The sequence below is a fragment of the Colossoma macropomum genome, unplaced genomic scaffold, assembly GCF_904425465.1.
Source record: "Colossoma macropomum unplaced genomic scaffold, Colossoma_macropomum, whole genome shotgun sequence".
Taxonomy (NCBI): domain Eukaryota; kingdom Metazoa; phylum Chordata; class Actinopteri; order Characiformes; family Serrasalmidae; genus Colossoma; species Colossoma macropomum.
The window spans coordinates 12,901,674-12,929,087 of NW_023494804.1; the positions used below are offsets into that span (position 1 = coordinate 12,901,674).

The 27,414-nt window shown below is 39.1% G+C and overlaps 2 protein-coding genes across 5 annotated transcripts in view; one reads left to right on the plus strand and one right to left on the minus strand.

Moving 5' to 3' along the window:
* On the minus strand, positions 1 to 12,851 carry ankrd34ba (ankyrin repeat domain 34Ba). The gene is made up of 3 exons (XM_036594303.1): positions 12,788 to 12,851; positions 5,042 to 5,224; positions 1 to 1,786 (listed from the first exon to the last, which is right to left on the minus strand). The coding sequence occupies exon 3, from the start codon at positions 1,739 to 1,741 to the stop codon at positions 86 to 88; it is 1,656 nt and encodes a 551-aa protein (XP_036450196.1). The 5' UTR covers positions 1,742 to 1,786; positions 5,042 to 5,224; positions 12,788 to 12,851; the 3' UTR covers positions 1 to 85.
* rasgrf2a (Ras protein-specific guanine nucleotide-releasing factor 2a) overlaps positions 12,143 to 27,414 on the plus strand; it is a 41,794-nt gene continuing 26,522 nt past the window's right edge. Inside the window, exons 1-10 of one of the 4 annotated variants that reach the window (XM_036594299.1) lie at positions 12,143 to 12,422; positions 12,505 to 12,851; positions 18,940 to 19,046; positions 21,593 to 21,740; positions 22,645 to 22,734; positions 24,374 to 24,627; positions 24,762 to 24,841; positions 24,982 to 25,175; positions 25,310 to 25,419; positions 25,875 to 25,993. In XM_036594299.1, coding sequence (XP_036450192.1) covers positions 12,573 to 12,851; positions 18,940 to 19,046; positions 21,593 to 21,740; positions 22,645 to 22,734; positions 24,374 to 24,627; positions 24,762 to 24,841; positions 24,982 to 25,175; positions 25,310 to 25,419; positions 25,875 to 25,993 — 1,381 coding nt within the window. In that variant the 5' untranslated portion in view covers positions 12,143 to 12,422; positions 12,505 to 12,572. The remainder of the gene's footprint in view (positions 12,423 to 12,504; positions 12,852 to 18,939; positions 19,047 to 21,592; positions 21,741 to 22,644; positions 22,735 to 24,373; positions 24,628 to 24,761; positions 24,842 to 24,981; positions 25,176 to 25,309; positions 25,420 to 25,874; positions 25,994 to 27,414) is intronic. The other 3 variants (XM_036594300.1, XM_036594302.1, XM_036594301.1) reach the window with 3 other exon arrangements.

Below are 27,414 nucleotides of genomic sequence, written 5' to 3' on the forward strand. Positions count from 1 at the left end.
TTTTCTTTTAATTATGCCATTTTTAATTTAATAAAATTCATAATTTGATAGTTCATGCAGTAAAGGCTTAAGTGTCTTTCAGTAGTCAATGACCAAAGATGTCCTTGAAGTCACCTAGCTGTTTGATTTGCTCGGTCTGCATGGAGTGCCTTCTCATGAGCATTCTCCTGGTCTTGAGATCCTTTGGAAAGCCAGCTGGAGCTGAGGGGAGATAGGGCATTATGCCTGTTACCAAGCCAGAGGCTGGTTTGTTGCTAGAGCAGAGAGCAGTGGAATTGCACGCTCCAGTAATTTGAGGGATTGTAGCGTGCTGATTCAGTGGTGGCAGGAATCCTGGCCGAGAGTAGGAAGTGGGATCTGTGAGAGGAGCACCTGACCCCCTGAGCTCGAGACTAACTGGATGTCTCTTGTGTATATATGCCAGTGAGTTGTTCTCAAGAGACTCTTGAGAGCCTATCAAAGTGGAGGAGCGTGAGGTCACAAGTTGTCTCCTCTCAAGCTGCCTTTTCCGTTCCTCTAGGGAGTTGCCTAACAGTGAAAGCTGGGAATCAGAACTGTAGTGGTCCATTCCAAGCTTTCGACGGTGGATGATGTTGCAGAGACTGGACACTGCTAGGTTAGGGAGAGACTTTTCTGGGTCCTTCTCTGTGACCAACATTTCTGCACTGCTTTTGGAGTGAAGGTTTGGATGGGAGAGAGAGTGGAGAGAAGATAAACCATCAAAGGACATATTACGAGTCAGTGCTTCCTCTGGTCTTAAACATCCACCCTCTCTTGCGTTGCTTTCTTGAAGCAAGGTCTGGCCCGAACTGGCTACTTTTTTGAGGTCCATGCTGCAGTGGCGTGAGAGAGGAGAGCCTAAAGCTAATCTGTTCATTTTGAAAGCAAGCTCTTCCTCAGGTGTTATGTCAGGTAGTTCTTCCATGGGAGAGGAGCCTTCAGCTTGCTGTTGGGCTAGAAAGGATTGAGGGATCTTGAGCCAGGGTTCTGAATGTAGTCTCTGGAGATGATAGAGCTTGTTCACGCTCCCATGTACCAGATGTGGATGGTGAGACGGAGAGGTTGGCTGGGAGTTGACAATGCTCTGCACATCCTGAAATGAGAACATATGCTCTGTGGAGCTGGAGGAGCCTGTCCCTTGGGATGATGTACTGAGGTGTATCTCAGAAGGAGAAGCGCAAGGCACTGAGGAGGAATTCAGCTTATCCCACTGCTCTGATGTTGCCAGTGAAGGAACCTTAAGATACTGTTTGGCCAGCTGCCTTCCACAAGCAAGTCTGTCTGTAGTGATGATGATGACTTCTTTCCCTCTGGCCTTGCAGGCATCCATTAGCAGCTTTAGCGTTTCCTCATCGCTGGCATGGATGGCATGAATCAGAGCAGAAGAACCCGTGTGATCCTTCAGACAGGGATCAGCCCCACTAGCCAGGAGCAAGGACGCTACTTCAGGTCCGGCTTGCTCTAGGCAGGCATGCATCAGGGCAGTCTTTCCACTCTTGTCTTGGATGTTTGGGTCAGCCCCACTCTCCAGCAAATACGCTACCATCTTTGCCTTTGGAACCCCCTGGTGGTCAGTGTGTCTGCTCTTGCAGGCGATCATTAGGGGTGTCTCCCCACGCTCATTGCTCTCATTTATGTAAGCCCCACCTTCTAGGAGAAGGCGTGTCAGGCGGAGTCGGCTTAGGTAAACGGCTTTGAGCAGAGAGTTGCTGTCTGTGTGGACTACCTGCGCACCATTCATCCTCACTTCTTTGACTGTGATTCATACAAATGTTTCCATCACAGCCTGTGAAGATAGGTACAATGTTTAGTATTTTCATTGTTCTTTCATTCTGTTATTCCTTCATCATTTGTTTATTGTTCTTCATCTTCTCTATATTTACCTCCTTAAACCACACAAACCCTGATCCTAGCAGGCCAAAGCACTGCACAACTTTGTTTTGCTGTAGCCTTGCAGGACAGGAGTTTGACACCCCAAGTGTGCTCCAATACACCTGATTCAACTCATCAGCTAATTAATGGGTAATTACCCCAACACTTTCTGAATAAATTAATCATTGAGATGTGAACAAAGTCATTCAGAGAGGTTTGCTATAAATGCAACATTTTGGAGAAACCTACGTAGTCAGAATTGTTCACAGTGGTGGTGATAGAAACCAAAGGTCTATAGCATTTAATGTCTCTAAAAGGTACCTCATAGTTACCGCCCTAATGCCTGAGACATTGTTTTACAACAATTTTGATACAAGGTTTTGATCTAAGTCCATTTAAGGTGGAGAGGTACATGGAGAGTATACATAACATATAAATACTCAGAGGACCTGTGTAGGTTCACTGTTCAATTTGACAGTAAATAAAATACACTTGTGATATAGACATTGCAATCCTTGGTTTTTATCACAACCACTGTAAAGAAGTCCTGTAAGTCTGTAAGTTTCTCTACAGTGCACCAGTTCATATCAAAACATTCTAAATGACTTTGTGTACATCTTAACAACTTAAATATGCATAAATATTTAAAATACTTTCCCCTTTCAGGGACACACAGGGCAGGGGTATCTCAAAGACTAACAACCACTGCCTTAGTCTAAAGTGATCGGGAAAATGTGCAACTCTTTATTTAACCAGGCTCAGTTTAGGACTGCCTACCCAGCTTTCTCTGCAATATTTTATCAACAAGCTGTGTGAATTCTGTAAGCTGAGGCAAAAACCTTGGCTTCATTGTTTGCCAACAGCACAAGATAACATCTTTTGAAGTACCATTCCTTTTCAGTGTAAGTATATAGCTCAGCCTCCCTTTCACTTTCCTGAGTGATGGCATCACTGTAAAGCCCATTGTGTCAGTTGTCCTTGCTGTTACCTTCTCCGCACTGTACCCTGCGCTTGCAGAACATCATGTCTCAGATAAGCTCATTGTTTCGTAAAACGTGTCTGAATACCTGGGCCACACTCAGTTGGACAGAATGTTTCAAATTGTCTTGTCAACTGAATATGAGACTCTACCTTAAGCTGTGTTAGGGAGGCACTTTAGTGCAAGTCTGTACAGTGTTCTGCAGAAATGTTGGTTTTTTTGTCTGGACAAATTTGCAATTTGGGTGTCATGTGACAAGTAAGAACTGAAATGTGTGTTCACTGACTGCTTGTGTTATCACTAATGTCCATCAAACAAGTGCAAACTAAACACCCAATTGAACGAAATAAAAAATTTGGTTAGACATGTCATGACACATGCCATATGTGGGCATGAGTTGCCATAAGAAATTATGTCCATATAAAGAGTCATGTTACTATTACTGTTAATTGTCACATCATATCATAATTTGTTTGATGTGATGATGGCTATCTAGAGTACACTTAACATGTGCATGACACTATATGTTTTATCTGTCATGACAATTAGCCAAAATAACATGATATAAAGACATAGTTATATTACTGCACAAAATGACAACTCATGACACCATATGACATCTTCAATGACTTCCATGTTCATTGGCAAAGGGGCTATTCACTACTCTCCAAACACTGGAGATGACATGACCCCACTGCCTCCTTAAATCTACACATATGGTACAACACATATGCTATTTATTCCATTATCACAGGCAATGGCAAAGCCATATTTTTCCTACATTTGCTTTTCTCAGATTTGCATTCAGTCAACAAAATATGTATCCTAGCTGCTTTAAGTAAAAGAGGAGGTGAAACTGAAGCTAATTTTTTTCAAGCTGCCCTTGAAAGACTGTGTCTGTCAGATAGCATGTAATGACCATCAATTTCCACACGGCAAACACGATTGAGTGTGTTAAGGCAATAGAGGAGATAGCAAATGTACAGCCTTTGTTGGTTTTCCTGGAATTGACCTTAACTCAAGCAGAGGGAATGTGCATAACCACAGTGTGAGAACAGTACTGTCTAGAACATCCGCCAGAAGACCATTTTCCCTTACTTTATCAGTATAAGTTCATTTGATCAGGTAAGTTAATTCTGGGATTGTGGGTAGAATCATGAAAGCAGTTTATGAGTCAGCACTATTCCCTATGAAGTAGAGCTTCATTTGAGAAAAATAAAGCTTTGTTTCTGTAATTAAAGTGCACCAGAAGATTCTGTCTCTAGTCTTAATGATAAAGCCATATCACAGAAATTGAATCAAGAAAATGATGACATTAATAAACTCTTTAACTAGTTTATTCAATAAGATGTAGGTGGTCTTATGGTGGGTTTTTTCCACTGATGGACTTGGTAGACTGGGGGCAAAAAAATTGCAGCAATAGAAGGGCTACTAACTGCAAACTTAGAATGTGAATCTGTGGTAGTTTTACCTGATAAACTTGTAACTCAGTCTTTGTCATTGATACTGTTATAATATGTTCTCCAGTAATAATAATTAAAAAAAAACATTAGGCATGATAGACAGAAAGCGTTGCTATTAGCAGTGTGCACCCAGTTACCATGGAGCACCTGTGCATTGCATGACTGTAGAAGCAACTTCTGCCCCTGTCAGCAGTGTTCTGCTGTGCTCCACCGGGAGAACCTGCAAAGCTTCACTCGCATAAGGCTTAGAGCAGGAACAGACAAGTTGAACACAGAGTGGAGCGGCCCCTGGAACCCCCTCCAGCTGTTCCGCTGTAATTATTATTTTTTTTTTGTTGGGGGGGGGGATTGAATTGCAAATGATCCACAGAACCACAGTCTTGTACGCACTTGGTTTGCAATGTGGAGAAAGATGTGCTGTGAGTACGCAATGTGTTAAAAGGCATGTTGAATGTGCACTTGAGATTTTGAAGAGGTCGCAGAGTGTTTCTATTCTCATCAAGGCATAGCTATTCAAAATGCTCTCAGTGCTGTCCTCAAACAACAGCAGTGCTTAGAGGAAAATGAGAGACCCGTTTGGCTCGAGCTTTTACTTGTGCACGGACATCAAATACTGCACTGTGCTATTTTGAATACTCTTTCTTACATTCCTTATGTGTGTGCAAAAAATTGTATTGTGGACAATGAAATACAACAATAATAAAAAGGCATGCTGAGGAGCACTCACCGGAAAAGCTGGGGAAGAGATGTTAGCCTTGCTGGTGTCCTGTTGGTTGTGTTAATGCTGGTTTGCTCCGGCTGGTTTGTCTGAATGTGGAGTAAATGTAATAGAGCGTGCGTGCATAGCAGGTGTGACGTTGGTTAGGTCTGAGCAACAATGAGCAGAATTACTCACACACGGAGAGCTGTACTGTGAGGGAGAAGGAGAGAGAGAGAGAACGAGCAGAGAAAAGACTATTACACATACAGGATCTTGATTTTCTGGCAAGAACACAGGCATGAACATATGTTCTAATATGCTGTAAGTGTGAACAAGGCAACATTTAGTATTTTAACAAGTGCAGCATATTTGAAGAATGACAATACAGCTCTGTTTTTTTAACCTGTAGACAAGATGGTTTTAAATAATACTTCTGTGGGCCTACTCATAGACTAAAAAGAAAGTGAGGCTTATTCCATTGCCACAAACACATTCCCAGTAGTTTTACTGGCCACTTTATTAGAAAGCCATTGTAGATCCACCTTGCTAGTGTACAGATATAGACCATAGCCCATCTATTGATGCATGTGTTGGTTATCCTCTAGCTCTTCAGCAATGGTCAGTTTCTGAAAATAGAGCTGTTCGTGGCTGGATATTTTTGGGTGGTGGACCACTCTCAGCCTAGCACTGACACTGATACTTGTAAAAACCCCAACATAATTTGTACCAGCACCATGCACATTACCATGCCATGTCAGTGTCAATGCTGTGTTGAAAATGGTCCACTACCCAAACATATCTGGTCAGTAGTGTCCCTGTGGTCAGAAACAATCAAAACAATCAGTGATTTGCCCCTATAGTGGACTTATAAGGTAGGTGGACCTCATGAAGTGCTCAGTAAGTACAAAGTAGGTGTTTTTTAATAAAGTGGATGGTGAGTGTAGTTTCCATCTATTTCTTCTGTGCCACATTGTTTCACCGTGATGATGCAGAGTTCGTGTCAGTGTCATTTCCCTGTCTGATAAGTGGTGGTCATATCCTTTGGTGTCCTTCACGCAGGTCTGTATGCCATGAGAGTCTAAAACTTTCCAGACAAAGCAGATGACTGTGACAACAAGTGCATCTCAGGGTCTGTATTAAGCAGGAAATGACTCTGGCAAAAAGCCTTTGTGATTTTCTTGAAATCATGAGATTTGTGTATCTGCCTTGCTCTAAAATAAGAGGCAGCTTTAGCATCTACATTAACTGTCGCCAGGTTGAGTGGAAGGTGAGATGGCGTAGTTTCAGTGCACTCAAGCAATGCCATCGCCATGACAACCACTGAAGGGAAGGACTGCCGCACATGTGCCTTGTTTCGTGGGATTGTGTGCACAGAAAGCAAGGGGAGGTCGTCACTCAAGTCCAGCTGATGATTACTTCCACATTACAGCAAGTCGCAAGCATTCAGTTTTCAGGGTCACTTTCAATTGATGGAACGTCATCAGTGCCGGATTATGTTTTTTGCTGCCCCTGTGATCTTCATGAAAATTACACAGATGATGGTCCTAGGTTTGGTTTGCCTCACCACTCTGTATTTGGCTCTGTAAACTGTAAAGTTTACAGAGCCAAATACAGAGTGCCTTAGGGATGAAACACCCTTCTCCCAAAAGCTACTCTTTTAGCTAGTGTTTTGATGATGGGGGGAGAGGTCACTGTCCAACAATTAAGTACAAAATCTCCCATAGGTGTTCAACTGGGTTGAGATCTGGTGACTGCGAAAACCATATACAGTGAACAGTGACCGTTCACTGTATATTGAATACAACACACAACTGCTTACTCCAACAGTATGTAACATACCGTATATATTGTGTTTATAGTATGTATGTATATATTATATATCATATTCATAGATATATTTGTAATTGTGTATATATTCTTCATATATTTATATATTTCATAGATATGTTATATTTATGCCTATTATTGTACATTTGCACTGTCTGTTTCACACTATTGCTACTATTTGCACTTCTGGGAGATGCTAACTGCATTTCGTTGCCTTGTACTTGTACTGAACCAAGACAATAAAGTTGAATCTATCTATCTATCTATCTATCTATCTGTCTATCTGTCTATCTATCTATCTATCTATCTATCTATCTATCTATCTATCATAGAATCAGATCGGCATCATTTTCATAGTCTTCAAACACTTTAGTGATCCCACATGCCTATTCACTCCTATGGTTTCTGTACCACTGAACTATAAAATGTCCATTCCACTTCAGGTTTATACACTGCAGCTCTACTATAATATCCATCTCTATGCAGTTGTGGGTGGACCTTTCTTCTTAACACAGTCTGATCACTTCAGACACACCTTTCATATGGCTGAAACCTTTGGAAAGTTGCATTGATACATTTGCATTTAGGCCTAATTATGTATTTATAAAGGTTTCAACATTAGAATACTAATAGGTTATTGGGTTATTGGTGCCTTTGTACAGTATAAAGAAGCCTGCAGTATAGTTAATTTTAAGATTATTTTATAGGTCTACATGTTTTACACTAATAGGATACCGTGTCAAATCATACTGCACAATCCAACAAAATTCTAACATTTTGTCACTTTTAGCAAAGCGGCACCTAAACCAGAAACCAGTCAGGTTAACGCCAGCATAAAGGAAGGAGAGAGTTGAGGAAAAGAGGACAGAATGAATAGAGTATAGGAAAACACAGAAAGCAGGCTGAGTCAGGGAAGAAGCCATAGTCCAGTTTCATGATTTGTTATACATTCATGCAAATGTGATTTATGTTAAATTATTTGCACAACACAGAATTTTGCTGTACTACCAGCAGCTTTCAGGAATTTTTATAAGATTAAAGCACTGTCCCGCTTTACGTGAAAAAAGGAAGCGCCAAACTGTGTTCCAGTGTCTGTAATATTCAAATAAAAATTACATTCAATACAGTTTCAACATACGTATATATCAGACGCCCTAGAATGGGCAATGTTTAATTAATTAAATCATTAGTTACTCTCTGGTGACTATTAAAGCAATGGAATAAAATTTTTATACAGATTCCTACACATGATGTCTTGTCGCAACCCATTTTTGTTATATCTGTTTTTGGAAATATGTTTACATTACGCCCATAAACCAGTTACTTTACAGTACGTAGAAAGAGTACCAGCATGGTAGCCAGCTGGCTTCATGTCATTGTGCATAGAAAGACATCATCAGATATATATGACTCTAATATGTAGCTCATATTTATAGGCTGAATAGGTGATCATATGTAAAATCATGGTTGTGAGATCATGAACAAATTCAAAATGAGCTGTTTTTGCACTTTATATATATGAAATGTACACAACGGGGAGTGGTAGGTTTGTTTACACAGTAGTACAGTATACTCTTTTACTAGAAAAAGAAAAGAAGAAAAATGATTTTATGGGCATTTTAACATAACCCCTGTTTCCTGTAGTATGTGAATGAACAGTCCCGAATGAGCTGATAATGGCTTTGTCCTAAGTGTGTGGAAGCAGTACAATGAACAGAAAAGGTACCTTCTGATGACAAAAGAATCTTTACTAAAGGGAGCCTTCACATGAATGAATATCCACAGCATTCATCTGGCTATTGCTATTTGGTGCTATTGGAATAGCACAGACCAATCTCAGTGAAAAAAGGAAAAGTTCAATTAAAGGAATAGTTTGGTTAAAAATTAAATGTACATAGGTTTTCTCTTACCCCAGATGTTGATCAGCAAATAAATGTTTGATGTTCAAATGTTTTTTTTAGTTTAGCACTGGAGCTAACATTGCTAATGAACAGTAGAAGTATAGAATAGAAGTATAAAGTCACCCAAATAGTCACCCAAAAAAATTCTCTCATTCTTTAGGTTACGCAGACTTGTTGATTTCTACTCTATCAATAAACATATATCTTCAGTTAAAAATTCTACATTAAGAGCTATTTATGAATAGAAACAACAGAAATCATGAACATAATCTATAGCATCCATATGCCTGCATGACAAGCTTTAGGCCAAGAGATATTTGTGAAAAGTAGGATATTTAATGGGGTTATAGGAAGTCACTGTCTTTAATACAAGTGATTTGTTGTGATTTTGTCTTCTTTTAACTAAATACATGAAAAATAAAATGTAAGTCGTCCTCAGTATGCACTTTTTAGAAGAAACCTTTAAGGCATTCCGTTCTTTCAGAATAGTTTTTCATTCCCTCTCAAGAATTTTGCATTCCCTTTCGAGAATTTTGCATTCTCTGCTGAAAAAAAAAAACTATTAAAAGTTTCTGTTGGTTCCTGGTGGTGTCCAGTGGTCAGTATTGGTATTTTGTGTTTTCCTGATGGGCTTATATTGCTGTGTAAAGGATTCTAATGGCTTAACAGGTGTTCTGGGACTGATACCACATGCATTTGATGATGTTGTAATGGGATCTAAAGTGTCCTACAGGAATCTAGTGGTCTCAATTGGTAACCATTAAGCCAATTCCCATTAGAAAGCAACACCATCAGGGTTTGATCCTAATGGTTCTAATTGTGTTTTCTCAGCAAAGTTCCCTTGCAAAATCCCTTGACCTTTGCTGAGAAAAGACAATTGCAAAAATATTGCAAGGGAATGCAATGTTGTTGAAATTGTTTTTTTTTTTTTGTTTTTGCAATGGCACTGAAGTGTTGTTGGTATATGTTTCCAAGCCACTGTTTTCAGCTAAATTTAACAACAGACATTTTAGATATATATTTGATTATATATCATTTTCTGTCTTCTCAGGAGTGAGCATAAACAGGTTTGATTATTTTTGTCTAGGCTACTGTTCAGGAACATCATCAACTACAGACACTTTAGGCTAATAATGTCCCCTGAGTGCATTTCTGTAAAGTGAGGTTAGGTTGCTGGTTTCCTGAAACGGTCCTTGTCATATATTTTGAATAGGTTTTTTTTTATAGATTTTTAAAGATCTGCCACAAGATGGCACTGTTTGAAAACTTTTCAACCACAACATAAACCTCAATTTATGGTTAAACTGAAAATCGCGTAGAGCGGTGGTCACCAACCCTGGTCCTGGAGAACTATTGTCCTGCACAATCTAGTTCCAACCACGATCTGCCATGCCTGCTCCAGCTAATTAACTTCATCAGAAGTCTCTGATTGGCTGGATCATCAGATGCATAAGTGTTAGGTAAGAAGGTGGCAGCATTTTTGATGTAGGATGGAACTTAACTCTGCAGGAAAGTAGATCTCCATCCAGGAGGAGGGTTGGTGAACACTGACGAAGAGCTGACTTCATTGGATGGAAAATTAAAACATGTTCTTGCTTCATGTAAATCATATTTCCTTTTGTAAAGTACAAATTCATTGGAGGAGCTGGAGTAAGAGTGAGGATCTTTAATTTATGGCTAGAAGTTGGGATTTTTGTGCAGTTTTGGGGCAGTGTCCCTCTGGCCTGGGCTTATCTTTAGAGTTGTTCATTTTCCATTTGCATCTGTTTAAAAACAAAACATCAACAAAATAGATTGCCATAGCAGCCCCATTTTACAGACTTATGAGCATGTAGCTATTTTTGGGATTGAGAGACATACTAGTAATCCACCATAATCCTCCAGTGTTGCCTTTGCCTTCAGCACAAACACTGGCTAAAAGAGAGAATTGCCACATATTTAAGATGTTTTAATACAGCTGGTATTCATATTATTATGATTGTTATACATTTACCTCTCATGTAATGCTATTAATGATGAAATTCAGTGGTGACTTTCTGGACCCACATCAGTTTGTTTTATAAGAGAATAAGGCTTAACAGTAATGATTTAGCTATGATAAGGTCACTAATAAAAACCAGTCCAACTGAGTGAGTGAAGAAATCTTTTTTGTCTTAGCACACAGCTGCTACTCTATGGCCTGCAGGCAGGCTGTGCTAGTGTCCTGGTTTTGCCTTTGCCCCAGACAGTGCTCACTTTTTCTGTTTTTCTCTGTCCTTTTTAGCTTACTATTTAACACAGCTTTTTTTGTCTGGTGTAAATAAAATAAACAGTTAGGCCTTTCTGAGATAGGTGATAAGGCATGCACATTACTAATGCATGTAGTAGCATGAACAATTGTGTTAATATGTGAAGTGTTTTGTGGTAAAAATTTTAATCAACTGGATCTGTGGACTTAAGTACATGGCCCTCTTGAAATTATTACTTATGATCAATTTTGTTTCCACAAATATGACCAATTTGAAATCTGATGTCTCAAATCCTGGCCAGGGATGTATTTTGAGCAATAGTTATATTTGGAGTAAATGTGCTAGCTCTATGCTGCCTTTACTCTGTATTAAAGAACACTGAACTTGAAAGAATGTCGTTCAAAATCTAAAGATGTGTATTATGCAGACCTTCATACATTACCCCTAGTTTTATAAGGCATGCATATGACTAGAAATTTCAGTTACAGCAACAACTCCAGCTGCTGTAACAGCTGCTCAAAAAACAGCTCAGAGCTGCTAGAGATGAGCTGATGCGGAGACCTCAAAATGGTGCAAATAAATCTATACCCATTTAGATTTATTCTATTATTAGTCCATTAGAAAAGGCTTTATGCAGTGGACTGTGTTCATTGTAGCCACTGATTTTAAATTGACTGCTAAGAGGGTATAAACTGTAAATGCTTAATGCTCTATACTAGCCAACATACGAAACTATTTAGCTAACGTTAGGATACCTTAAGCAAATTTTCTGTTGTAAGTTAGCTACCAGACAACACCAAAACAAACATGCAAACTTGCTAGAAAACTGATAATTATTGGAAAAAAGACTCGAAACTGTCTGATTCATGGCACTAAATGTTCTTAGAAAGACATTTCACATTGTCATTCAAATGGCACTAAAGTCGTTTTCTGTTGTAGCTACAAGCCTAACGCTTCCTCACAAACCTAAACGTGGACCGAGATTTTAAAAGCATCGTCGCACTAATTCACAGCATTTATTACTGCCAGAGAGTGGAACAAAACACATTTAAACATTTAAAAATACATGTTTAAGAGACACTGAAACAGGGTACTGTTTTGTTTTTTAGGGCTGCTTTTATGACTATAGCAACAGCAGCTCCGTGTCGGCGCTGTGTCTGCTGGGATGCAGTTAGCCTAGCACATCCTCCCCACACCGCCGCGTAAACAGAGCTGTCTCTTTAAGTTGGTATCAAAGCCGATTACCGCTGATCTCGGTCGTGATTCTGTTTTTACCGTCTGTTCACTGCATCTGTTTTTGTTTTACGATGCTTTCCGGAATAAAAAAAGCCCGTACATGTGGCTGAAGTTGTTTTAATTTTCTGGACTTAACCGGGCTCGCCGTTGTAAAAGCTGTAAGGGACTGATTTAGTGTTTTAACGGTCCGTTTTGGACGGGTAACGTTGTCTGCGTGTGAGCAACTTTCCCCAGCGTTTTCGACTGTCTCTGGGTGATCTTTTCGCACTTTTTCACCTCACTTTTTTCCTGTTTCAAGTAGGCTATCTCGACCACCGCTGAGGACCATGGGCTTATGTGACGCGGCGTGAGAGACCGAGCTGGAAAATGCAGAAAAGTGTGCGGTACAATGAGGGGCACGCACTCTATCTGTCCGTGATCGCGCGCAAAGAGGGAGTAAAACGCGGCTACCTGAGCAAGAAGACGGCCGAGAACAGCCGCTGGAATGAGAAGTACTTCGCTCTCTACCAGAACGTCCTGTTCTACTTCGAGAACGAGCAGAGCGCCAGACCGACGGGGATTTATCTGCTGGAGGGCTGTACCTGCGAGCGGGTCCCCGCGCCGAAAGTGTCCGCCGTGGGGAGAGACAGCTCCGATAAGCAGCAGGTATGCAGGCTACTTTCACATTTACATGCTTTATAAAGAACGCTCTGTTTCATACACTAAAGAAGCAAAGAGCTGGAGCTGCCGTCTTGTTTCGTGCAGAAGAGAAATTCTGCGCGGGAGCGCGCGCGCGAGGCGGGAGGAGAGTGAAGTTGGTGCCACGTGCGTTCGCTTCTGGAGTGCAGTGAAGATATTGGTCGGGTAGCAAAATCTGCGATTTGAAACGAGTTTCATTCAGATTTGCGGTGTCGTTCGAACTGTCCGTCTAAACCAGGTGTGCCCAGTCTTATCTGCAAAGGGCCGGGGTGGCGCTGACCAACTGATTAAGCAGGTAGAATCAGGTGTGCTCTGTATGTTCGATATGAGACCCTGCAGCCGCGCTGGCCCTTTGCTGATAAGATTGGACACCCCTGGTCTAAACGAACTGATTCACAAACAGAAAGACGTTTATGAGAGCACACTGACCAAACATTCTTAAACAAATAGCAGTGTTTACAGATGCCCAGCGGAGTATTTCATACAGCAGGATTTCTCAGTTAGCCAAATGATTTGAGCCTAAATATGAGGACTGTCTAGCAGGAATGTCCCTCAGCTCTTTTCCTATTGGACAGGCTTGATGTTGGGCTGTTATCTGTTATGTGGCTGAACTGAGAAATTCTGCTTTGTGAAATTTCCTCCAGAAAAATAACTGTGACAAGAAAATGTTGGAGTGAAGGAGGAGAGAACATTCTAGATTCTCCCAACATTCAAAGATATGCATAGCACACCATCTCTGTTTGTGTTTGGTTGGTGTGTACTGGCCTTTAGAGCGGGATTGTCAGAAATGTGTTACAATCAGGCATTTCTGTTGGGATTTTATGAGGTTGAATTGTGAAAGTTTGTTATTGAAATTTAAAAATTTTATTGGACTTTTTATAGCCAGAGCACACCCAACGGGCAAACGTGATCAAACGCTAGCATTTGGTTGGAGTGCTGTACCTGTGTTTGACAGTTCTCTTCCATTCACTTCTTGTTACTGGTTTGTCAGTTCTTTTTCTGGACATTCTGTGAACAACTGTGTTTGTCTGGTCAGTACACTTTGGCCTTTAAAGTCATCCCAAGATCAAAACAGACTTTTATTACCTTGTTAGTTCATGTGGGGGTCATTTAAGTGCAATTCATCATGCCATGCCATTTAAAAGACACAATTCTTGTTTTCTGCTGCATTTTTGATCAAAGTGAGGTGACAAAACGTACCTCTGAGTTTTGATTACATCATCATACACCATCAGCGGAAAAAATATTAGCCAATAATGTCATGTTTCATGTCCCCCTCCCACCATCTTCATCTATCACTGAGCAAAATGCTCGGATAGCTTAAAGATCCTGCCTAAGACCTGTCAGTCGGCTCAAAAGTACAATTCATGAGTTGAATATCACTATTAGAACTAAAAGTAGGCCTGTTTCAGAAATTCTGGAGTCGTCTCCGATTCCGATTCTAAGTAATATGGATTTGATGAAGTTGATTCCAAGAATTAATTCCACACAAAATTTTCTTGTTTCTCAATTCCAAAAACTGGAAGAAAGAAAAGGAGATCTTGGAACATAAAAAGGACAACATGAGTTAAATACATAATGTACCATTATGATTTATGTTATAAATGACAAGGAATCTTCATGTTCTGCCTCCTCAGTTAACACATGTCAGTTTAGTTATATGACCTTTTTATTTTAGCACGGCAATTTGGAGAGTTGACTCTTACTAAATTAACTCAGCTGCAAAGAGGAGATATCTAAACTGTAACGTTTCTGGATTCTTGTCTGTCAGCTCCTTCAAGTGGGTGGATGTTGCAGCGCTGACAGTCTGCATGGATTGAGACACTTTTGTGTTACGAATGTGACATTTTAGTTAGTTAAAGACAGCCAGTTTATTAATGTCTGTTTTGCGTTTTTCATGCTAATATTTTGACGCTAATATTGTTTTTAATCAAATATTTGTTGATACCGACATGATTCTAATAAAATCATCTGTCATTATTGTGTGCATCCAGAAAGCTGACTGACTGCCACCATGGATCACCCCCAACTTGGGGATGTGAACTTGGTATTTTCAGCCTGCCTTTCATTCACCATTTTTAATGACACAATCTTGGTGATATTTGTTTAGATTTACCGGTTGCTTGAAGCCTGACTTTTATTTGCTGGAGACCATTTCCATTGTCCCAGACTTCCCTGTGCTTTTATTTAGTTCCGTACTCTGTCAGCCTAGCCTAGTTTACCGTACAGCAGATGTGTGTGCACGGCCCTGCCCCCTCTCTTTCCCTGTGACAGCTCTGAGATTATCGGCCGCAGACTGAAGCCAGCAGCTCCCTGTCTGTCTCCACGCACTCCTACAACAGCTACAGCACCTGTGAATACAAAGTCCTATAGTTAAATACTTTATCCTTGAGTAATTTCTTGAATATACTGTTATTATTAGACCGTTACGATTAGACGCTATAGGCAGTTTAATATACAGAGTACATTAGCCCTTAGCTCTGTTGGTAGGTGGGCTAGAAAATAGGGCTAGGAAGGCATGTTGGTTTCAGTCCAACCTTTGGATTACTTCATGAACTGTGCAAAAGTCAGAGACCACCCATCATTCATTTAATTTCCAGCCAAAACAGCCAATAAGTACAAGATATTCATTTTTCAGGAGATTTCTGAGAAGTTTATATCAGCCACTTGCATAAATTGTCAAAGGAAAATTAGTAAAAACATTAAAAAATTGGAGAAAATGGCACTACTAATAACTGTGCAAGATCTAGTAGACCACCAAAACTGTCTCAGATAAACAGTACATAAAGCATTTATCTAAATTAAATAAAACAGCTTCGTTCTCAGACATAGGCATTGTTCTCAGAGCAATAACAACATATTCGTTATTGCTTTGATGGTGAGAAGCAGAAAAGTTAACCAACATCTAAGACTGAACTTTGGAGATGAGGAGAGATATCCTTGCAGATTTCTTTCAGAAACTGAAAGGAAGTCACCTGACAAGAATGGAAGCTGTAATGAAGGCACAATGCAAACGCACTAATTAGTGAAAACCTTATATTGTATGTCGTTCTTGAGGTTTATTTTAAATGTATGTTTTTGCTTTTTTCCTGATTTTGAAAAATGAATAACTCTTTTATGGCTGTTTTGACTGGAAATTAAATAGATAAAGGGTGTCCTCTTACTTTGCACAGTATTATATCTTATCTTGGCAAAATTATTTTGTGCAAAAGATAACATTTCTGCTGTCGCTTCAGAAAGGGGGATACGTTTTAAGTGCTTTATCAGTTTTGTTGTTTAGTGGTATTCAACCAGCCTGCTATTATCACAGCAAGTAACCTAATTTTATAGTCATGCAACATGGAAAATTAGAAATGCCATTATGTGTACCCCTTCTTAGCGAAGGCCACTCAATGAACTTTTACTATATCTCTCTCAACGACAAGCCTCTTCAGTAAAATTTCAAACAGACCAAGCATCAGAGAGCTCCAGAGTACTCTGAAAAGCAAAAGCAAATGGATAATTGTGCTTTGCTTTGTTGGCCATATTGATTGAAGAGGCCTTTGTGATGTGCAAAGTATTCTGCTTATTAATGTAACAGTTGTTTATGGATAGAGTCATTAGAAAATCCATTATAATGTCCATCAAAGTACCATCATTAACTCAGAATATGAAAATTAGATTGGCTTCGATTGAAAGCCTGTCAAATACGCTTTTTTCCCTACGTCTCATTCATCTGAACTCCAAGCTTAGAACTTTTGAAGCCAAAAAACAACCCTGTTAAGCTTTTATGTTGGACAAACACTACCGATTTTGACTGTTAGTTACCGAGACAGTCAGCATTTTTCATCATACCTGCTAAAGATTCAGATGCAAATGAAACATACTTGACAGAACTGCCAGCAACCGAATGACTTGGGTTACCATGGAAATTGGGTTTGATGTTATGCTGAAGTGGCACTGTATTATTATGCTTGAAGCACTTGCCACAAAATGTTACGCAAGATATCCCGCCACCCTCCTACCGAATTGGTGAACTCTGGCCGCAGATACTAAATTGCAACCTTTGCAGAGAGTTGCATTAGATTGTGTAATTTTATTTGCATTCTGTCAGTTTGTTGATTCTAGCAGAGCGGCCCGCTGTAAGGACGGCTCCTTTGTGCACTGTTCCAGTTCACTAAGCTCTGCAGACCACTAGAAGACCGAACAGGCGAGCATGTCTGTGCTGCACAATGCACTGCCGCCCTACTAAGAATAGTAGCCCTCCTGGTAGCGTGTTGCCCCCGGACACCGCCATTTGAATAAAAAAAAGTCTACAGCCTCTGTTAAAAAAATACAGTCTGTGTGAGAGAGCAAAGGAATAGGCTGTGTATGAGAGATGGGGCTAGATAGGACATTATTTAGTGGAATTTTGTTAGGACTAGGCCTGGAACAACTGTTTAATAGTATTCCATAAATTCAATCAATAAAATACTTGAAAAAGGAAAAACCCTTTAACAGATCTTTCCCATGCCTTACTAATTCACGGCCAAGACTTATTTGTCATGACCATTGTCTTGTTCCCATGCCTAGTTAAGTTTTATCCAAGACTAAATCTCGTTCCTGCCTTAGTAAGCCATGTTCACAGCTTATCGCATTCTTATGCTTTGTTAAGTCATTTCCATGAATTAATTATCTAATTTCCACGCCTTACTAAGTTGTTGCCACAATTTTATCATCTTGTTCCCACACCTTACTAAATCATGGGCACGATTTAATTATCTCATTCTCACACTTTAATGTCGTGGCCATGACTCAATTATCTCATTCCCAAGCCTTACTAAGTCATGGCCACAACTTAATTAACTCATTTCTACACTTTACTAAGTCATGGCCACAACTTAGTTATTATGACCATTATCTTGTTCCTTTGCCTTACTAACTTTCACTCGTTTAATGGCCTTGTGCCTTGACTTCATTATCTCATTTTGACACCTTACTAAGTTGTCACCACAACTTCATTATCTTGTTTCTATGCCTTACTTATGCCTTACTTAAGTCCACAATTTAGTTGTGACCATGACTTAATTACCTTGTTTGCAGTAAGTTTATTTTTGTAAACTCTTTTTATTTATTCATAGCTCAGTTTTATCTTATTGAAAGCAGATTTTATCAATAATAGAAATGTATTTTCTTTCTTGAATTGTAGTTTTTCATGTTCAGTGCATTTTTAAAAACATAGAAAAACAAATAAATAAATAAATAAAACAGCACTTCTAAAAAAAACCTTTCTTTTGGTTTCTGTTTTCAGCCATAAATGTCATGTGTGTCTTCAACTGGTTTTGGTCAGGAATTTTATTGCACTGCATTTTATTGCATCATCATTTATTACTGAATATTTGTTGTAGCCCTAATAATAATAATAATAATAATATTAATAAAGATAATCACAAAGAAATTAAGATTATTCAAGATAATATTTCATGGAATATTTGAAAATGAAAATATTTGATAGTTGCAGCCCTAGCTGCTAGGAATGTGAGCAATATCAGGTGATTATGTAGTGGGTTGGTGAGGTGGTTATGTATTGGAGGTGAGGCAGATTGAGAGGTGTGTGGGGAAGCAGTGGCTCTATTGTTATCTCCCAGCTTAAACAAGGCCTGGGGCTGAGGACAGCGCATTAAAGGCAGATAGGAGAAGCACTGGCTGTTACATAAGTGCGCACACACACACGCACATACACACACACACACACTCACCAGCCGATCTGCCATGCAGCAGGAGAACATGAACAAGCCCTTAAGCCTACGTCCTATAATGTGCATGCACACACACATAGTCTCTTTCACACTCACAGTTTATTGCATCAGCACACTTTTGGACACTGCAAATGCACACCTCTATCCAAGCTTACCTCGCATCCACAAGCCTGAAAATACTCACTTACCTCTGCTTTAAATGAAGCTCGTATTTTTGGGAAATGTCAACAGCAAGACCAATGACGGACTTTAAGTGTCTCCATTTATGTGATAAATGCAGTCAACTTCATGTGCTTCACAGTATGCAGTCACTGGTTCTTTGTCTTTCCTTCATTAAGCACTATTTCCTGGTCATCTTCGGCCATGATGGACAGAAACCTCTGGAGCTGCGAGCCGAAGAGGATGCAGACTGCAGTGAGTGGGTGGAAGCTATTCAGCAGGCCAGGTACAGGAGCACATGAAGGCCATTTTATTTTTTTATTTTTTATTTTTTTTTTCCTAACAAAGAAGAGGCTTCAGCTGACGCAAGGTACAGTGGCCTAGTTTGATTATATTCCAGATGTACTATAGTTCTAGCAAGCAGAGCAGAAAGTCCTCATTAACTGAAATGACACTATTTTAAGACTCATTTTTGTTTCTGATTTTTATTTTGGAAAAAAAGTTAAGACATTTAAGACGACCTGTTGTACTATGCTTTATTTTTAGAGGAATTTATAAATAAATATTTCAAGTTGGACAGCACAGTCAGAGAGAATCTGGACTCAGTGTTTGATGATCCACACAAATCCCTGTGTTTTCCCACACATCCACCATCTGTAATTTCCAGCACTCTGCATTTAGTGGTTCAGTCTCAGGTCACCCGCTGATGCTCTATGACGCTGGTGTTTAAAGATTACATCACAGTGTTGAGGGTGGCACACACAGTTCAGGACCTCTGCAATGCCATACCAGCTTTTTGCTGAGAGCTCCATTACACTTACATGAATATTCCTTCACAGATTTTTTTTTCTTTTCAGCAATATCATAATGCTTAAGAATGCTTAAATGCCAAAACATGTTCACATATGGGCTGGATATCAATTGTTTATTAAGCAAAGGCCACTAAATATTAGGGGTGGTAATCTGTAGGCACCTTAGTATTTGATTCGATTTTCATTCAGGATGCCAACAAAGCGATTCTTGATGCATGCTTCTAAAAACTGAAAAAACCTATACTATATGTTGTATACACACTTAGAAATGATGTTTTCAAGGGTTCTTTAGTAAAGAAGATGGTTCTATGTAGAACCATGTACGTTCAAAAAATATTTTGCACGAATAAAGGGTTCTTTGCATCATGAAAGGGTTCTTCGGATTAATGGAGAATGTATTGAATATGGTTTAATATGGAACCTTTTTATAGCACCAAAAAGGATTCTTCTATTGTTACAATGTCAAGCTTGTAATAATAGAAGAACCCTTTTTGGTGCTATATAGAACCATTTTCAGAAAGGTTCAATATAGAATCATATTTAACACATTCTCTTTCATGATGCAAAAAACGCTTTAATCATGCAGGTTCTTTGAATGTTCATGGTTCTAAAATGAACCATTTTCTTTACTAAAGAATGCTTGAAAAACCATCATTTTTAAGTATGTACAGTAGAGGTCATAGTTTTGATTTTTCATCAGACATGTTAGGTATTGATGGAATATTTCTGTAAAAATCAATGTTTTTTAGGGTTTGGGGCCTTTTATGTCATATACATGAACATTGTGACCAATTTGTGAATGCAAACATGCATGCATTAGTGAGAACCTGCTTTTTTCGCTGCTCCAAGGCAAGCCTACTTTGTTATGTTTGTGCGTGTGCTTGAGTTTATGTTAAAACACTGAGCCAGCATAAAATCTGATTATAATGTTTTATGAATCAATTACCCAGAATAAACAGATCAAAAACCCAGAATAAGCAGGTCAAAACATGGCTAGCCAGGAGCTCTAGGAAAGAAAGCAGCAATTAACCTTCAATATTTCATGAAGAGACTAAACAAAGGGTTCAGCTGTAGGTGATTGTGTGAAAGCAGTGTCAGAGTGGAGGTGGAACTAGAACAGAACAATTCAGAACAGTACTAGAGGTGAGTGAAGTCTCTCAGAAGAGAGAACTTTTCACAGTCTCTTATTTTATAGAAACTGTTGACTTTTTTAATAGTGGAAAGAGACTAATGTTGATGCACTGTGAAATTATATCATATTTGTGCATAATTTTAGCTTGCAGGATGGTAATGCAAAAACCAGCACTCAGTGAGGGGAAATAAATTGGAAAAGCAGCCAGTATTGCTGCTCAAATGTGAGAATTCTGCATCTTGCGCCACTATTATTAGAAGGCCCTTGTGGGAATCTTGCATCAATTAATGTCTGAGTATTCAAGAGAAATAAAGCTATAGCAGTCAACATTGATTTGATAAGTGCACCTGCCTGAAAAGTGTACATGCAGCAAATTAAGGACAGTGTGGATTGTACCTAGCTGCAAAACTCACACACAGTCTTCAGCAAAATGACTAAAATAAACTAAAGTATTTGTATCATTGCTATCAATGCTGTCTAGACCGTGAAACCACAATGAGTAGTAATCACACACAATTACTTAAATTATTCTCTCCACAACTTCTCCAGAATCATTATACCTTTCCTCCAAGGAATGCCATCATCCAGATGAACACTTGAAATTAGCCAGACCATAGTAATTCAGTATGTTTGGCCCATTCATTTGGTCAGCAGCGCATTTAAGATGGGGGGCCTCTTCCATCTTACAGAGTTAATAATTGTTTTCATTGAGATACTAGCTACATAACTAATGTGCAATAAATAAATTAACTTCTTTACCATGGAACAGTTATCAAAAACAAAATTCTTGTGGAGTTGTGCAAATCTCCATTTGGTGTGACCATGGTTTGGATCACTCTCCCTTTTTCTCTTTCTCTGTTTTACCATTTCTTCTTCATCCGCTGCCAGCTATTCTGATCTCATTATCGAGCGAGAGGTGCTCATGCAGAAGTACATTCACCTGGTGCAGATCTTGGAGACGGAGAAGGTGGCGGCCAATCAGCTCCGCACGCAGCTGGAAGACCAGGACACAGAGATTGAGAGGCTCAAGGCTGAGGTCAGGTCTCTCTTCAAAATTGACAGTGTCAACACTAGTACTGTATACTGTATCCTTCTTTCTTGCCAGCCTCCTGTTCAAATTTTCCAAATTTTTCAAATATTTCACCTTAAATGGTACAGCAGTTACATTTTGGTGCCTCGGGCCACTGAGGCATTCAGGCACCATTTAAGGTGGAACTCCTTATCAGAAAATATTACCAGCATTAGAAGAATAATAATGTTACTGCTGAAATTCACTGTTCATTACATTGTTTATAAATCTGTTTATGGAACATCATTAATTGTAATGTAATGTAAGTAATATTTGGCTATTTCTGCTGTTTTAGCTATTTTCATTATTTTATGTATCTGTGTAATATTATTAACTTGTCCCTACAACAGTCCTGTGGCTGTGTAATAGTAACTTCTCCCTACAACAGTCATAGTTACACAATATTATTATTGCTGTTTTCATTTAATAATAAAAATGTAATGTAGGGTAATATTGTGTTTTAGTACATATATAATGCATAATTCACGAGTTTGAATGTACGAATAACTACAAATGAATTTTGTTTGTTTGTTTTTTTTATTAAAAAAAAAAAAATCTTGATCTGGTCTCAGTCTTGTCTCGGCCACTCCTGTTCTTGGTCTTGACTAGGACTCAACTACTAAAAGTCTTGGTCTCAAAGTGTCCCGGTCTCGGTCTTGGCTCGGACTCAGACCCAGTGGTCTTGACTACAGCACTAGTATCCAGTGTACAATGTGTAGAGACACGGATTTCCTCTAAGTGCATTTGTAATTATTTGTTTAATGCTAAATGTCTTATTTTGCTGGTACATGTTCTCATCATATGTCATTTGTAAGGCCAAGTTCTTTCAGTATAATGAGGTTAAGCAAGGTAGTTTGTCATTTTTTTACAGATTATTGTCCTAAATAAAGCAAAGGAGAAAATGCTACCTTATCAGTCCAATCAAGAAGAGGAAGACCCTGACATAAAGAAAATCAAAAAGGTATATATCCTGACTTCACTCTAGAGATTTTAATGTTGCATTACTGACCCGTCTATGTTCTGTACTGTTCATACTTTTTATTTAATGCACCTGATCTGTTACTGTTATCATTATTAACACATTTTAATCAGTATTTCTCTCAGTCATAAAGAATAATCAGTGTATCTAGTAGCGTGTTAGTATTGTTTGGTCAAGCCATACTGCTTAAACTACAGTAGTGTTAAAAAAAATAGCAGTCCAACATCATTAATCTGATAAATCACTGTTTTTGGTAGAAGTGATATTTATACATAGCAAATAATTTACTTGTAAGTGTAGTAGAGTAATAGGAAAAAAACAGCAATTAGGACATACATGCCACTCAGAGTAATTGAATTATTAATTGAAAGGGGCATGTTCAAAATAATAGCAGTGAGGAGTTCAATTGGTGATGTCATTCATTCTGTGGAACAACAGGTGTTAATTTTGGCCCTTATTTAAGGTAGGAGAGTGGTAAATGTTGCACATGTTGGTTGTAGTGCATTTCCCTTTGAAATACTGGTCGTTCCTGACATTGTTCTGATGAAGAACATACTTTGATTAAAAAGTTGATTGGAGAGAGAAAAACATATAGAGAAGTGCACCATATTAAAGGCTGAGTGGATTGAGGAATAGCCAAAATGGCAAAGGCTCAGCCAATGATCACCTCCAGAAAGATCAAAGAAGATTTGAAGTTACCAGTGAGTACTGCTACAATCAGAAGACGATTAAGTGAAGCCAAGTTACCAGTAAGAACTCCCCGCAAAGTCCCATTGTTGAAAAAAAGACGCCCTGAACAGGTTAAAATTTGCCAAGGAACAAGCTAAATTGTTCTTTTTGGGTCTAGTGGCCGCAGACAGTATGTCAGACAGAACTGAATTCAAGCCACAGTACACTGTGAAGACAGTAAAGCATGGTGGTGCAAAAATCATGATATGAAGATGTTTCTCATACCATGGTGTTGGGCACATTTACAAGAGACCATGGATCAGTTTGAATATATCAGAATACTTAAGGACATCATGTTGCCCTATGCTGAAGAAGAAAAGCCCTTGAAATGGGTGTTTCAACATGACAATGACCCAAAACATACCAGTAAGCGAACAACATCTTGGTTACAGACAAACAGGATTGAGGTAATGGAGTGGCCAGCCTAATCCCTCAATCCCATAGAAAATGTGTTTTTGAGGCAAAACCCAAAAAAGCTGAAGAATTGTGGAATGTAGTCCAATCGTCCTGGACTGGAGTACCTGTTCGGATGTGCCAGAAGTTAGTCAACTCGATGCAACACAGATGTCAAGCAGTTCTCAGAAACAATGGTTATGCCACTAAATATTAGTTCAGTAATTCAAAGTAAAGTGAAATCTCAAACATTTTTTTCAGTTTATATATTACATTTTTGAGTTTTTAAAGAAAAATGCTGGCACTGCTATTTTTTGAACAACCTATATTTCGTTTTCTTTACTTTCTGTGAAGGATTAACACAAACTGGATCAATTTTGTTAATGTTTTGATTTGGAATTAAATGGATTTATGGAAATAAAAGTTATTATAATAATTTTGCGCTTTATTTGGTTTTTTAAACTCACTGCTATTTTTTTGAACACTACTGTATGTCCAGGTGCAAAGTTTCATGCGTGGCTGGCTTTGTCGGAGAAAGTGGAAGATCATCGTACAGGACTACATCTGCTCCCCCCACGCTGAAAGCATGAGAAAGAGGAATCAAATTGTCTTCAACATGGTGGAAGCTGAGACTGAATATGTGCTCCAGCTGTCCGTTCTGGTCAACTGCTTCCTGCGGCCGCTCAGGATGGCCGCAAGTTCCAAGAAACCTCCCATCAGTCACGATGATGTCAGCAGCATTTTCCTGAATAGGTGCGTGAATAATGTGTTATTGAGAAGCCAGCCATGGTAAAATATGCTGATGTTGTTGTAGCAAACATACTGTATGTACGTTTCACATGACTCTAAATCTACAATACTGATTAAACGATTTCCTTTCTTTCAAGTGAGACTATAATGTTTCTTCATGAGATCTTTCACCAAGGCCTAAAAGCAAGAATCGCCAACTGGCCAACATTAGTTTTAGGTGAGTCATTATATGTGTTCTTTTTACAGCTTAAAAAAATCATTTTCTCTTTATCTGCCATCAAATCCATTACTCAACTGTGCAGATGACCTACAATTCAAGAAATGGAATGAGACTCTTAAATAAATTTCACTTTGCAGCTGATCTCTTTGACATCTTGCTGCCAATGCTGAACATCTACCAGGAGTTTGTGCGGAACCACCAGTACAGCCTGCAGGTTCTGGCTAACTGTAAGCAGAACCGGGACTTTGACAAGCTGCTGAAGCAGTATGAGTCCAATGCTGCTTGCGAAGGCAGAATGCTGGAGACATTCCTGACCTACCCCATGTTTCAGGTGAATGACTGGACCCAGGCATCAGGAGTTATCCTAATCAGCCTATTTGGGCAGAGCATGAACACCATGGTGTTTATATGCAAAATTTCAGAAGTTTCACAGTATCTTATTCATTAATGTTCTTTTCGAGCCAGATCCCACGATACATTATTACACTCCATGAGTTGCTTGCCCATACGCCTCATGAACATGTAGAACGCAAGAGTCTGGAATTTGCCAAGTCGAAACTGGAGGAACTTTCCAAGTAAGTGATTTTAGAAAAGCTATTGTCAGTAGCCGTAAATCACAGATGCCATTTTTGTTCTGAGTGTCCAAGTCTCAAAAGATCAATAAGCTCTAGATTATTGCCTGACCCTTAGATGTAAGGACCACCATGCAACAGACCAGGGCGGAAATGTTTTCTGCTGAATTACCTAGCAACGCATATAGAACAACTGTTCTCATAGAAGAGAAGCTCTATCAATTGTACCATCCTTTAGGCCTGATTATGGTGCTTTGAAATGCAAAGAAGCCATTTGTATGCTGATGCCTGTTTGAAGGAAATGCAGTAAACACTGGCAAACACCACATGATTGAATGCGATGAATTACAGTTAAGCTGCAAGAGCAGAGTCTGCTGGCCAAAATTTATAATTAACTTAAATGAGGTTTGTATGCGGTGGAATACATTGTGTTGATTTTCATTTGTTTCTTTTTACAGAATGATGCATGATGAAGTGAGCGACACTGAAAACATCCGCAAGAATCTCGCCATTGAGCGCATGATAGTGGAGGGCTGTGACATCCTCCTGGATACCAGCCAGACCTTCGTACGGCAAGGTGAGCCTCACATAGCCACAAACAGAATCCCTGAAACTCCAATAGACAACATTCTTGCTTGCCCTTGCATGTCAAAGCAAGACCAATGACTTGCTACAATTTTATATTTCACATCAGCAAATGCCTATCTCACTTTATCTGGCACTAAGTTTTGTGCAGTGTCCTCTAATGAGTCTGGTGTGTCATTTGAAATCACTCTCTCTAAAACCCTTCCTCCCCGGAACAGCTCCATATTTCTCTTAGTTACCATCTTTGAAGCTTTCAGCTTCTCTTTCCTGTCTTCGTTCATTCTTCCCCCTCTCCTCCACCAGTCGCTTCAAGACTTCACTTCTACGATCATATGCAAAAGTTTGGGCAAACTGCATGTTTTGTTAATTTTCTAAGTGAAATTATCGCATAGTCTACAGAGAACATACTTCTGCATAATTTATTGCACAATTACTATTTATTTGCTGAATTTTAACATATTGTGAAAAGAAACACAACACAAAGTTGGCCTGCACGAAAGTAATGGCACACTTTGGAGTTTATTTTTCAGTATGTTAAAACTCAGCAAATAAATAGAATTTGCACACTAAAATTTGCAGAAAATGCCTTGAAAATGCCATGTTTTGTGTAGAAGATTTTTATTTAAAAAAATAAACAAAACTTTTTGCATGACTGTATGTATTCCTCCCAAACCAATGTTTTGTTATGTTTAATTAATTTATTTTTTATTACAATAATATTGTAAAGTAACCCTGTGCAAGCCAGGTAGGTCTCTACACAAGTGCTGTATGCCGTGTATCTTGCTTCAGAGCTCGGGTCACCCTGCAGGTAGTAGACTTTTACATCTGGAACATTTAAAGTGCTCGTCTTTGTTGTGGTATATATAAGAGACACTTCCGCCTTTGCATACTTTTGTGTGTTGCACTTCATACACTCTATATTCAGGAATAAATCCATAAAACCACTGTAGAAAATTTCAAGCTATGCACTTTTTTCTGTCCAGTGTCCCTGTGCGTTTTTAGTACATTTGTCATATATGAAAGTTCTTTTGGCAATTTCTGTCCACAGTTACAAGAGAGCACTTTGCAAACCCCATACAAGAAAGGGGTCAGTTTTTTATATTTTTTTACACAGTCTGAACAATGTGTACCATGACGCCAAAATCACTTATGTCTTCTGAGGAACATGATTCAGGATCTGAAGAGTTGTCACACTGTGCGTCGTTCTGTGCAGGACCAGCAATTCGAGAACCTTATCTGTAGAAAATAGCCTCTTAGCCATAATTTTTGTTTTGCTGTTTTTGTTTTCAGGTTGCTTTGCTTGTTTTTTTGTCTCTCTCTTATTGTTGCCCAGAGACACTCCCACCATGACTTTCTCTGAATCAGAAACTCCAATTGGCTGACACAACCTAACCAAAGCCAAACTGCGCACCC